Raw genomic sequence first — 11,557 nt, forward strand, 5'->3', positions numbered from 1 at the left:
TAAGACTATTGTACCTTAAGAGGACCAGAGATCAGAGGTGTTTCAGCAAACTTTATTTAGGATCTCAGCAGGCTGGTTTTCTCTTGAGTTGAAGCAATGTCACAGGTATCTGCCAATCATCAAGGGTGCGTTCAGGAGATGCCACACCAGATAAAATGTTTTGAGACGGTTAAATGAAGAAGGAAGTTAAAGCATTTTCTCTCATTTGTGCCTACTGAACATAACCCAGTACTGAACATAACCCAGTACTGAACATAACCCAGTACTGAACAAAACCCAGTAACATTAAGAATTACCCCTCAGATGACAGTGACCTCTCTGCTCTTGATGCAGTCGAGGGTAAGGCTGCGGGGGCGGGCCTTACGTGACCCCTCCCCTGGCTGTGGGGAGGTAGGCAGGTATAAGGCTGGAGTGGGCAAAGCCGAGGGTAGTGATTGGGTAGAAGCCTGTGTTGGCCCTGCCCTCAGCAGGCCCCTGGTTGGGTGTTCTACTTGATGCTGGCTCCTAATTGTCCCATCTTCTTGATGCAGTCCTCTGATTGGTTTGTCTCTGTTCCGCTGTCCCCTGAATGGCTGCAGGCACCGGAGCATCTCCAGTAGCTCCCTCTTCTCTAGCTCCGCTTCTGCCAGCTCCTGTCTCCGCAGGCGCTCTGCCTCCAAGAGAGCCCGGACATCACACACCACCCTCGACACCTGGCCCTACACACACACACACACACACACATAACACACGTCATAACACACACACACACATTCCTATAGGTAGTACATATTATAAGTGTGTGTCACCTTGAGGTCCTCCACCTCGCTCTTCAGCAGAGACTCTTTCTGCACCATGTGTCTCCTCTGAGAGTCCAGCCTCGACTCCATCTCACGCCTCACCACCTCCACCTTACCCAACATCTCTGCCCTGCGACACACACAAACACACGTGTCACAATAAATCACAATATCCATTGTATAAAAGCAATGACATCGCCCTTGAGGTTCTAGAATATTGTAAATATTGGCACAGCTTTGTATCTCAATATATCTCAATCCATCACCTCAAACACACAAACCTGAGCAGCTCCAACTCTGTTCGTAGCACCGCAACACAGTTGTGCTGTGATTGGTCTACAGAGAGGAGGGTGTGGCCACAGCCGCTAGGACACGCCCTGCTGCGGAACTCACACTCCAACAGGTGAGACTCCAGACCCCTCCTCTCCACCTGCACCGGACAACCTGGGGAGGTGGAGAGGAAAGAGGAGTTAAGGAGAGGGATACAGAAAGATGAAGTAAGAGAGCAACACTTGAGACCTACTGAAAGTCTCTCACTGTCTTTCTCACCCCCAACCCCTTCCTCTACCCCGCTCCGCCTTCCTCTTCCTCGCTTCACGCCGCTCCGCCTTCCTCTACCCCGCTCCGCCTTCCTCTCTCCCATTCCACATTCCTCTACTCCGCTCCGCCTTCCTCATCCTCGCTCCACCTTCCTCCATCCCGCTCCGCCTTCCTCTTCCTCGCACCGCCTTCCCCCACCCCGCTCCACCTTCCTCCACCCCGCTCCGCCTTCCTCTCTCCCACTCCACCTTCCTCTACCCCGCTCCGCCTTCCTCTTCCTTGCTCCGCCTTCCTCCACCCTGCTTCGCCCTCCTCTACCCCGCTCCGCCTTCCTCTTCCTCGCTTCACCCCGCTCCGCCTTCCTCTACCCCGCTCCGCCTTCCTCTCTCCCACTCCACCTTCCTCTACCCCGCTCCGCCTTCCTCTTCCTCGCTCCGCCTTCCTCCACCCCGTTCCACCTTCCTCTACCCCGCTCCGCCTTCCTCTCTCCCAGTCCACATTCCTCTAGCCCGCTCCGCCTTCCTCTACCTCGCTCCGCCTTCCTCTCTCCCATTCCGCCTTCCTCTACCTCGCTCCGCCTTCCTCTACCCCGCTCCGCCTTCCTCTACCTCGCTCCGCCTTCCTCCACCCCGCTCCACCTTCCCCCACCCCGCTCCGCCTTCCTCTCTCCCGCTCCGCCTTCCTCTACCCCGCTCCGCCTTCCTCTTCCTCGCTCTGCCTTCCTCCACCCCGCTCCGCCTACCTCCACCCCGCTCCGCCTTCCTCTCTCCCATTCCACCTTCCTCTACCCCGCTCTGCCTTCCTCTTCCTCACTCCGCCTTCCTCCACCCCGCTCCGCCTTCCTCTACCTCACTCCGCCTTCCTCTACCTCGCTCCGCCTTCCTCTCTCCCATTCCGCCTTCCTCTACCTCACTCCACCTTCCTCTACCCCGCTCCGCCTTCCTCTACCTCGTTCCGCCTTCCTCTACCTCGCTCCGCCTTCCTCTACCTCGTTCCGCCTTCCTCTCTCCCGTTCCGCCTTCCTCTACCTCGCTCCGCCTTCCTCCACCCTGCTCTGCCTTCTTCTTCCTCGCTCCACCTTCCTCTACCCCGCTCCGCCTTTCTCTACCTCGCTCCGCCTTCCTTCACCCCGCTTCGCCTTCCTCTACCCCGCTCCGCCTTCCCCTACCCCGCTTCGCCTTCCTCTACCCCGCTCCGCCTTCCTCCACCTCGCTCCGCCTTCCTCCACCCCGCTCCGCCTTCACCCACCCCGCTCCGCCTTCCTCTACCTCGCTCCGCCTTCCTCTACCCCGCTCTGCCTTCCTCTACCTCGCTCCGCCTTCCTCTCTCCCGCTCCGCCTTCCTCTACCTCGCTCCGCCTTCCTCTACCTCACTCCGCGTTCCTCTACCTCGCTCCGCCTTCCTCTACCCTGCTCCGCCCTCCTCTACCCCGCTCCGCCTTCCTCTCTCCCATTCCGCCTTCCTCTACATCGCTCCGCCTTCCTCCACCCCACTCCGCCTTCCCCCACCCCGCTCCGCCTTCATCTACCCCGCTCCGCCTTCCTCTACCCCGCTCCGCCTTCCTCCACCCCGCTCCGCCTTCCCCGACCCTGCTTCGCCTTCCCTGACCCCGCTCCGCCTTCCTCTACCCCGCTCCGCCTTCCTCTACCCCGCTGCGCCTTCCTCTACCCCGCTCCGCCGTCCTCTACCTCGCTCCGCCTTCCTCTACCTCGCTCCGCCTTCCTTCACCCCGCTCCGCCTTCCTCTCTCCCGCTCCGCCTTCCTCTACCCCGCTCCGCCTTCCTCTACCTCGCTTCGCCTTCCTCTCTCCCGCTCCGCCTTCCTCTACCTCGCTCCGCCTTCCTCCACTCCGCTCCACCTTCCTCTACCCCGCTCCGCCTTTCTCTACCTCGCGACACCCCGCTTCGCCTTCCTCCACCCCGCTCCACCTTCCTCCACCCCGCTCCGCCTTCCTCTCTCCCACTCCACCTTCCTCTACCCCGCTCCGCCTTCCTCTTCCTCACTCCGCCTTTCTCTACCTCGCTCCACCCCGCTTCGCCTTCCTCTACCCCGCTCCGCCTTCCTCTACCCCGCTCCGCCTTCCTCTACCTCACTCCGCCTTCCTCTACCTCGCTCCACCTTCCTCTTCCTCGCTCCACCTTCCTCTACCCCGCTCCGCCTTTCTCTACCTCGCTCCACCCCGCTCCGCCTTCCTCTACCCCGCTCCGCCTTCCTCTTCCTCGCTCCGCCTTCCTCCACCCCGCTCCGCCTTCCTCTACCCCACTCTACCTTCCTCTACCCCGATCCGCCTTCCCTCACCCCGCTTCGCCTTCCTCTACCCCCTCTTCCTCGCTCCGCCTTCCTCCATCCCGCTCCGCCTTCCCCCACCCCGCTTCGCCTTCCTCTACCTCACTCCGCCTTCCTCTTCCTCACTCCGCCTTCCTCTTCCTCACTCCGCCTTCCTCTACCTCACTCCGCCTTCCTCTTCCTCACTCCGCCTTTCTCTACCTCGCTCCACCCCGCTTCGCCTTCCTCTACCCCGCTCCGCCTTCCTCTACCCCGCTCCGCCTTCCTCTACCTCGCTCCACCTTCCTCTTCCTCGCTCCACCTTCCTCTACCCCGCTCCGCCTTCCTCTACCCCGCTCCGCCTTCCTCTACCCCGCTGCGCCTTCCTCTACCCCGCTCCGCCGTCCTCTACCTCGCTCCGCCTTCCTCTACCTCTCTCCGCCTTCCTCCACCCCGCTCCGCCTTCCTCTCTCCCGCTCCGCCTTCCTCTACCACGCTCCGCCTTCCTACCTCGCTCCGCCTTCCTCTACCTCGCTCCGCCTTCCTCTCTCCCGCTCCGCCTTCCTCTACCCCGCTCCGCCTTCCTCTACCCCGCTCCGCCTTCCTCTACCCCGCTCCGCCTTCCTCTTCCTCGCTCCGCCTTCCTTCACCCCGCTCCGCCTTCCTCCACTCCGCTCCGCCTTCCTTCACCCCGCTCCGCCTTCCTCCACCCCGCTCCGCCTTCCTCTCTCCCACTCCACCTTCCTCTACCTCGCTCCGCCTTCCTCCACTCCGCTCCACCTTCCTCCACCCCGCTCCACCTTCCTCCACCCCGCTCCGCCTTCCTCTCTCCCACTCCACCTTCCTCTACCCCGCTCCGCCTTCCTCTTCCTCACTCCGCCTTTCTCTACCTCGCTCCACCCCGCTTCGCCTTCCTCTACCCCGCTCCGCCTTCCTCTACCCCGCTCCGCCTTCCTCTACCTCACTCCGCCTTCCTCTACCTCGCTCCACCTTCCTCTTCCTCGCTCCACCTTCCTCTACCCCGCTCCGCCTTTCTCTACCTCGCTCCACCCCGCTTCGCCTTCCTCTACCCCGCTCCGCCTTCCTCTTCCTCGCTCCGCCTTCCTCTCTCCCACTCCACCTTCCTCTACCCCGCTCCGCCTTCCTCTTCCTCACTCCGCCTTTCTCTACCTCGCTCCACCCCGCTTCGCCTTCCTCTACCCCGCTCCGCCTTCCTCTACCCTGCTCCGCCTTCCTCTACCCTGCTCCGCCTTCCTCTACCTCACTCCGCCTTCCTCTACCTCGCTCCACCTTCCTCTTCCTCGCTCCACCTTCCTCTACCCCGCTCCGCCTTCCTCTACCCCGCTCCGCCTTCCTCTTCCTCGCTCCGCCTTCCTTCACCCCGCTCCGCCTTCCTCCACTCCGCTCCGCCTTCCTTCACCCCGCTCCACCTTCCTCCACCCCGCTCCGCCTTCCTCTCTCCCACTCCACCTTCCTCTACCTCGCTCCGCCTTCCTCCACTCCGCTCCACCTTCCTCCACCCCGCTCCACCTTCCTCCACCCCGCTCCGCCTTCCTCTCTCCCACTCCACCTTCCTCCACCCCGCTCCGCCTTCCTCTCTCCCACTCCACCTTCCTCTACCCCGCTCCGCCTTCCTCTTCCTCACTCCGCCTTTCTCTACCTCGCTCCACCCCGCTTCGCCTTCCTCTACCCCGCTCCGCCTTCCTCTACCCCGCTCCGCCTTCCTCTACCTCACTCCGCCTTCCTCTACCTCGCTCCACCTTCCTCTTCCTCGCTCCACCTTCCTCTACCCCGCTCCGCCTTTCTCTACCTCGCTCCACCCCGCTTCGCCTTCCTCTACCCCGCTCCGCCTTCCTCTTCCTCGCTCCGCCTTCCTCTCTCCCACTCCACCTTCCTCTACCCCGCTCCGCCTTCCTCTTCCTCACTCCGCCTTTCTCTACCTCGCTCCACCCGCTTCGCCTTCCTCTACCCCGCTCCGCCTTCCTCTACCCCGCTCCGCCTTCCTCTACCTCACTCCGCCTTCCTCTACCTCGCTCCACCTTCCTCTTCCTCGCTCCACCTTCCTCTACCCCGCTCCGCCTTTCTCTACCTCGCTCCACCCCGCTTCGCCTTCCTCTACCCCGCTCCGCCTTCCTCTTCCTCGCTCCGCCTTCCTCCACCCCGCTCCGCCTTCCTACCTCGCTCCGCCTTCCTCTACCTCGCTCCGCCTTCCTCTCTCCCGCTCCGCCTTCCTCTACCCCGCTCCGCCTTCCTCTACCCCGCTCCGCCTTCCTCTACCCCGCTCCGCCTTCCTCTACCCCGCTCCGCCTTCCTCTACCTCACTCCGCCTTCCTCTACCTCGCTCCACCTTCCTCTTCCTCGCTCCACCTTCCTCTACCCCGCTCCGCCTTTCTCTACCTCGCTCCACCCCGCTTCGCCTTCCTCTACCCCGCTCCGCCTTCCTCTTCCTCGCTCCGCCTTCCTCTCTCCCACTCTACCTTCCTCTACCCCGCTCCGCCTTCCTCTTCCTCACTCCGCCTTTCTCTACCTCGCTCCACCCCGCTTCGCCTTCCTCTACCCCGCTCCGCCTTCCTCTACCCCGCTCCGCCTTCCTCTACCTCACTCCGCCTTCCTCTACCTCGCTCCACCTTCCTCTTCCTCGCTCCACCTTCCTCTACCCCGCTCCGCCTTCCTCTACCCCGCTCCGCCTTCCTCTTCCTCGCTCCGCCTTCCTTCACCCCGCTCCGCCTTCCTCCACTCCGCTCCGCCTTCCTTCACCCCGCTCCACCTTCCTCCACCCCGCTCCGCCTTCCTCTCTCCCACTCCACCTTCCTCTACCTCGCTCCGCCTTCCTCCACTCCGCTCCACCTTCCTCCACCCCGCTCCACCTTCCTCCACCCCGCTCCGCCTTCCTCTCTCCCACTCCACCTTCCTCTACCCCGCTCCGCCTTCCTCTTCCTCACTCCGCCTTTCTCTACCTCGCTCCACCCCGCTTCGCCTTCCTCTACCCCGCTCCGCCTTCCTCTACCCCGCTCCGCCTTCCTCTACCTCACTCCGCCTTCCTCTACCTCGCTCCACCTTCCTCTTCCTCGCTCCACCTTCCTCTACCCCGCTCCGCCTTTCTCTACCTCGCTCCACCCCGCTTCGCCTTCCTCTACCCCGCTCCGCCTTCCTCTTCCTCGCTCCGCCTTCCTCTCTCCCACTCCACCTTCCTCTACCCCGCTCCGCCTTCCTCTTCCTCACTCCGCCTTTCTCTACCTCGCTCCACCCCGCTTCGCCTTCCTCTACCCCGCTCCGCCTTCCTCTACCCCGCTCCGCCTTCCTCTACCTCACTCCGCCTTCCTCTACCTCGCTCCACCTTCCTCTTCCTCGCTCCACCTTCCTCTACCCCGCTCCGCCTTTCTCTACCTCGCTCCACCCCGCTTCGCCTTCCTCTACCCCGCTCCGCCTTCCTCTTCCTCGCTCCGCCTTCCTCCACCCCGCTCCGCCTTCCTCTACCCCACTCTACCTTCCTCTACCCCGATCCGCCTTCCCTCACCCCGCTTCGCCTTCCTCTACCCCCCTCTTCCTCGCTCCGCCTTCCTCCACCCCGCTCCGCCTTCCCCCACCCCGCTTCGCCTTCCTCTACCTCACTCCGCCTTCCTCTTCCTCACTCCGCCTTCCTCTTCCTCACTCCGCCTTCCTCTACCTCACTCCGCCTTCCTCTTCCTCACTCCGCCTTTCTCTACCTCGCTCCACCCCGCTTCGCCTTCCTCTACCCCGCTCCGCCTTCCTCTACCCCGCTCCGCCTTCCTCTACCTCGCTCCACCTTCCTCTTCCTCGCTCCACCTTCCTCTACCCCGCTCCGCCTTTCTCTACCTCGCTCCACCCCGCTTCGCCTTCCTCTACCTCGCTCCACCTTCCTCCACCAAGCTCCGCCTTCCTCTCTCCCACTCCACCTTCCTCTACCCCGCTCCACCTTCCTCTTCCTCACTCCACCTTCCTCTACCCCGCTTCGTCTTCCTCTACCCCGCTCCGCCTTACTCTACCCCGCTCCGCCTTCCTCTTCCTCGCTCCGCCTTCCTCCACCCCGCTCCGCCTTCCTCTACCCCACTCCACCTTCCTCTACCCCGATCCGCCTTCCCTCACCCCGCTTCGCCTTCCTCTACCCCCTCTTCCTCGCTCCGCCTTCCTCCACCCCGCTCCGCCTTCCCCCACCCCGCTCCGCCTTCCCCCACCCCGCTTCGCCTTCCTCTACCTCACTCCGCCTTCCTCTTCCTCACTCCGCCTTCCTCTTCCTCACTCCGCCTTCCTCTACCTCACTCCGCCTTCCTCTTCCTCACTCCGCCTTTCTCTACCTCGCTCCACCCCGCTTCGCCTTCCTCTACCCCGCTCCGCCTTCCTCTACCCCGCTCCGCCTTCCTCTACCTCACTCCGCCTTCCTCTACCTCGCTCCACCTTCCTCTTCCTCGCTCCACCTTCCTCTACCCCGCTCCGCCTTTCTCTACCTCGCTCCACCCCGCTACGCCTTCCTCTACCCCGCTCCGCCTTCCTCTACCCCACTGCATTGCATGGCACTCCCCCACTCAGAGATGCAGTAGCAAAAGTTCAAAGGAAGATTGAAGGATAAGAAATTGTGTTTTTAATCATGCAAATGAATGAAACACAATCCAATCCAATACCACACAAACGCAAACACCCTGATACCTACCGCACTGGTAACATATGTAGTCTCCACCTGCCAACAACAGGTCACAAACACGTGAGAGTTCACCTAATACCCCCCCCCCCCATCCATCTGTTGCATTGGCTCTCATCCTCTGGGGGATGTTTCTCATTAAAAATGTAGGTGGGATCCCTCCCTGAGTAGTTAGATGTTTCCCCTATTCAGATCTTGGGGCTTTTATTTGCATTTCACTCATAATCGTAAAGGTTGGGATTTGGTTAAGGTAAAATTAACCTAGATCTGACCCAAAGAGCAACTGCTACCTGGAGCTAAGGTCATTGTTCATCCCAGCTGGGCTCTGTATGATGTCACCATGACAACTGGTCTACCACCTGCTCTCATCACACAGGTGTCATATCACTTCTGCTCCGTCTAAACTAAACACACTTGTAGTATACTATACATTTCTCTAATACACTTACACACACACTCTGTATTGTAATACACTGTAATCAGTGGAGGCTGCTGAGGGGAGGATGGCATGGAGTCAATGAAATGGTATCAACCACATGGAAACCACATGTTTGTTACCATTCCATTGAATCCATTCCAGGCATTATCATGAGCCGTCCTCCCCTCAGCAGCCTCCACTGACTGTAATACACACAGAGCTGTAGTACCTCTAGTACCTGTGTAGGAGCAGGATATGAAGGTGAATGGACACTCGTCCTCGTGTGTGTGAAGTGTCTCCAGGCAGCAGACGGCATCACAGCCCTGGCCAGAGTTAACACAACGGATCTGGAGCCTGGACAGGTCATTACGCATGTACCTAACACAGACCAGACAGTGGTTGTTGGAATAACCATATTATAGTGTGTGTGTGTGTGTGTGTGTGTGTGTGTGTGTGTGTGTGTGTGTGTGTGTGTGTGTGTGTGTGAGTGTGTATGTGTATGTGTCTGCGTGGGTGTTTCTGTGTGTGTGTGTGTGTGTGTATGTGTCTGCGTGGGTGTTTCTGTGTGTGTGTGTGTGTGTGTGTGTGTGTGTGTGTGTGTGTGTGTGTGTGTGTGTGTGTGTGTGAGTGTTTCTGTGTGAGTGTGTATGTGTCTGCGTGGGTGTTTCTGTGTGAGTGTGTGTACCTGTGCAGTGGTCTCAGAGTGCTGATGTCCAGTGGAAGTCTGTCCTCAGGGCAGGAGTGGTGGTGTATGAGCCAGGAGCTGATGCAGGCGTCGCAGTAGGCATGTTCACAAGGGGCCTGGAGGGGGCGCTCCAACACATCCCGACACACACAGCACAGAAGCCCCTCGTTCACGTACCCCACAAACCTCTCCAGGTCATAACCCATCCTACAGCACACACAGACATACACAGATCCATGCAGAGCAAAAACAGCCAGCCACCCCTACAGCAGCATACAGCAGTGTTAACTTCCTCCTCAATGTTCCTGGTTTTCTCCGTTTTTGAGCCCCTATGACTCTCCATTCTACTGGCATTCTATTTTACAGAATACACTGACCCTTACCTGAGACTGACAGACTCTCCTTCTCTCTTCCCTCTCTTCCCTCAGTCCTTTCTTCCTCTTTGGACCTCTCTCCACCTCTTCTTCTCTCTCCTGTCTGTGTAGTTTACCCTAGGTGAGGGTTTCTTCTGGCTCCTCCTCTATTTGCTCTCTCAGGGCCACGTCTCTGTGGTGAAGTCTCCCTAGCAACGGGGATCCTCTGCCCAGGCAGCCAGCTGCTGGATGAGACCGCAGACAGACAGTTACACACACACACACACACACACACGTTAAGAGCAAGTGATGAAAGGAAGACTAGGCCTACTGTAAGTAATTCTGATTTATCTATTTGTTTTATTCAGACATTTTGGCAGGATACATCCCTTGGGATGAATCATTGTGTTCTACAAGGGGTCCTGATGAAGCAACAAACACATTACAAAGGCAGTTCCATTCAAACAGGAACATGGTATATCTACAAACATGTTTTCTCCCTCATCCCTTTCCCTCTCTGTCTCTTTGGATGTGGGATTATCATGGATTACGCTCTCCTCTTCCCTGATTGGATTACAGACTCCATGACAACATCCCCACTGCACTCTTACCCCACAGCAGAAATCAAATAGCAACCCTGAAAGAGTGAGTGAGTGAGAGAGCGATATTAGAGACACATATTTCGCTCAGATTACACAGACCCACAAAGAATTTGAAAACAAATCCAATTTTGATAAACTCCCATATCTACTGGGTGAAATACCACAGTGTGCCATCACAGCAGCAAGATTTGTTACCTGTTGCCACAAGAAAAGGGCAACCAGTGAAGAACAAACACCATTGTAAATACAACCTATATTTATGTTTATTTATTTTCCTTTTATACTTTAACTATTTTCACATCATTACAACACTGTATATATACATTTTATGACATTTGAAATGTCTTTATTCTTTTGGAACTTTTGTGTAAGTGTGGTGTTTACTGTTATTTTTTTATTGTTTATTTCACTTTTGTTTATTATCTATTTCACTTGCTTTGGCAATGTAAGCATATTGTTCCCATGCCAATAAAGCCCTTAAATTGAATTGAAATTGAATTGAGAGAGACAAAGAGAGAGATGAGAGAGGGAGATGTCAACCAAATAGGCAATAAACAAAGAGATATCATAGTTATGATGATGAAATCGCCACCACATGTCAGCAACACCATAGGATATAAAGCCTAGCTCTCTAGCCTACAGCTCACTACTTATACCATGGCCATCGACTATGTGCTTTCAATGCGCATTTTTAATATCATGCATTATGACAATATGGAAAATATAAACTCAATAGAAGTTTATGTATTTCGGTAAAACTTCTGTATTCTGCGATGTTGAATATCAATTCTGCATGCAGCAACCTTCTGACCAGTACCTGCTCTTTACAGTGTGTGGGGTTTAGCAGAAATGCTTGCCAGGATGTCATTTATTTGACCATTTATTTGACTTTTATTTTCTAGAGTAGTTTACTTACCACCAGGGCTCAGTCCATGACAGATGACATCTCAATCGGAATCATCATTTAATTTCGCAAACTCCTTCAAATTGACGTGGCATTTTATAACACAAATATCCATGCAATGAGTCTGAACGGCCTACTGTAGGCCTACTGTAGGGCAGGCAGGCTATTATCGTAAATCGGTGAAATTAACCATGGCATCAACTGACGAAAATCAGATTATTTAGAAGTCAAAATGTACACTCGTTTTACCTCTACCGGCACGACACCGGCTGACAGCCGCAGATTGTGCTTCTTATCGCAAGACGACCGAACGAGAGCAAACTCCACCGTTTGGGGCCGCGGGAGTAGAAAACG

The 11,557-nt window shown here is 57.6% G+C and overlaps 1 protein-coding gene across 4 annotated transcripts; it reads right to left on the bottom strand.

Annotated features, from left to right (window-relative positions):
• Positions 1–36: 36 nt before the first annotated feature.
• Positions 37–11,377, bottom strand: rnf41l (ring finger protein 41, like). Of its 4 annotated transcripts, none has more exons than XM_029743139.1 (8): positions 11,216–11,377; positions 10,309–10,334; positions 9,728–9,939; positions 9,345–9,551; positions 8,898–9,037; positions 1,061–1,223; positions 789–909; positions 37–698 (listed from the first exon to the last, which is right to left on the bottom strand). In XM_029743139.1, the coding sequence occupies exons 4-8, from the start codon at positions 9,548–9,550 to the stop codon at positions 300–302; spliced, it is 1,029 nt and encodes a 342-aa protein (XP_029598999.1). In that variant the 5' UTR covers position 9,551; positions 9,728–9,939; positions 10,309–10,334; positions 11,216–11,377; the 3' UTR covers positions 37–299. The 4 variants fall into 4 exon arrangements, with proteins under 4 accessions (XP_029598999.1, XP_029598998.1, XP_029598996.1 ...); XM_029743138.1 differs by having other exon boundaries at positions 9,728–9,942; XM_029743136.1 differs by lacking the exon at positions 10,309–10,334.
• Between the last annotated feature and the right edge of the window lie 180 nt (positions 11,378–11,557).

This window comes from Salmo trutta, unplaced genomic scaffold (assembly GCF_901001165.1).
Source record: "Salmo trutta unplaced genomic scaffold, fSalTru1.1, whole genome shotgun sequence".
Classification (NCBI taxonomy): Eukaryota; Metazoa; Chordata; class Actinopteri; order Salmoniformes; family Salmonidae; genus Salmo; species Salmo trutta.

Excerpts from the sequence above, each read along its gene's own strand:
- rnf41l (XM_029743136.1), bottom strand. The coding sequence starts at position 9,550 with ATGGGTTATGACCTGGAGAGGTTTGTGGGGTACGTGAACGAGGGGCTT. Across the intron at positions 910-1,060 it reads ACAGAGTTGGAGCTGCTCAG|GGCAGAGATGTTGGGTAAGG; the intron begins GTTTGTGTGTTT and ends TGTGTGTCGCAG. Across the intron at positions 699-788 it reads GCGAGGTGGAGGACCTCAAG|GGCCAGGTGTCGAGGGTGGT; the intron begins GTGACACACACT and ends GTGTGTGTGTAG.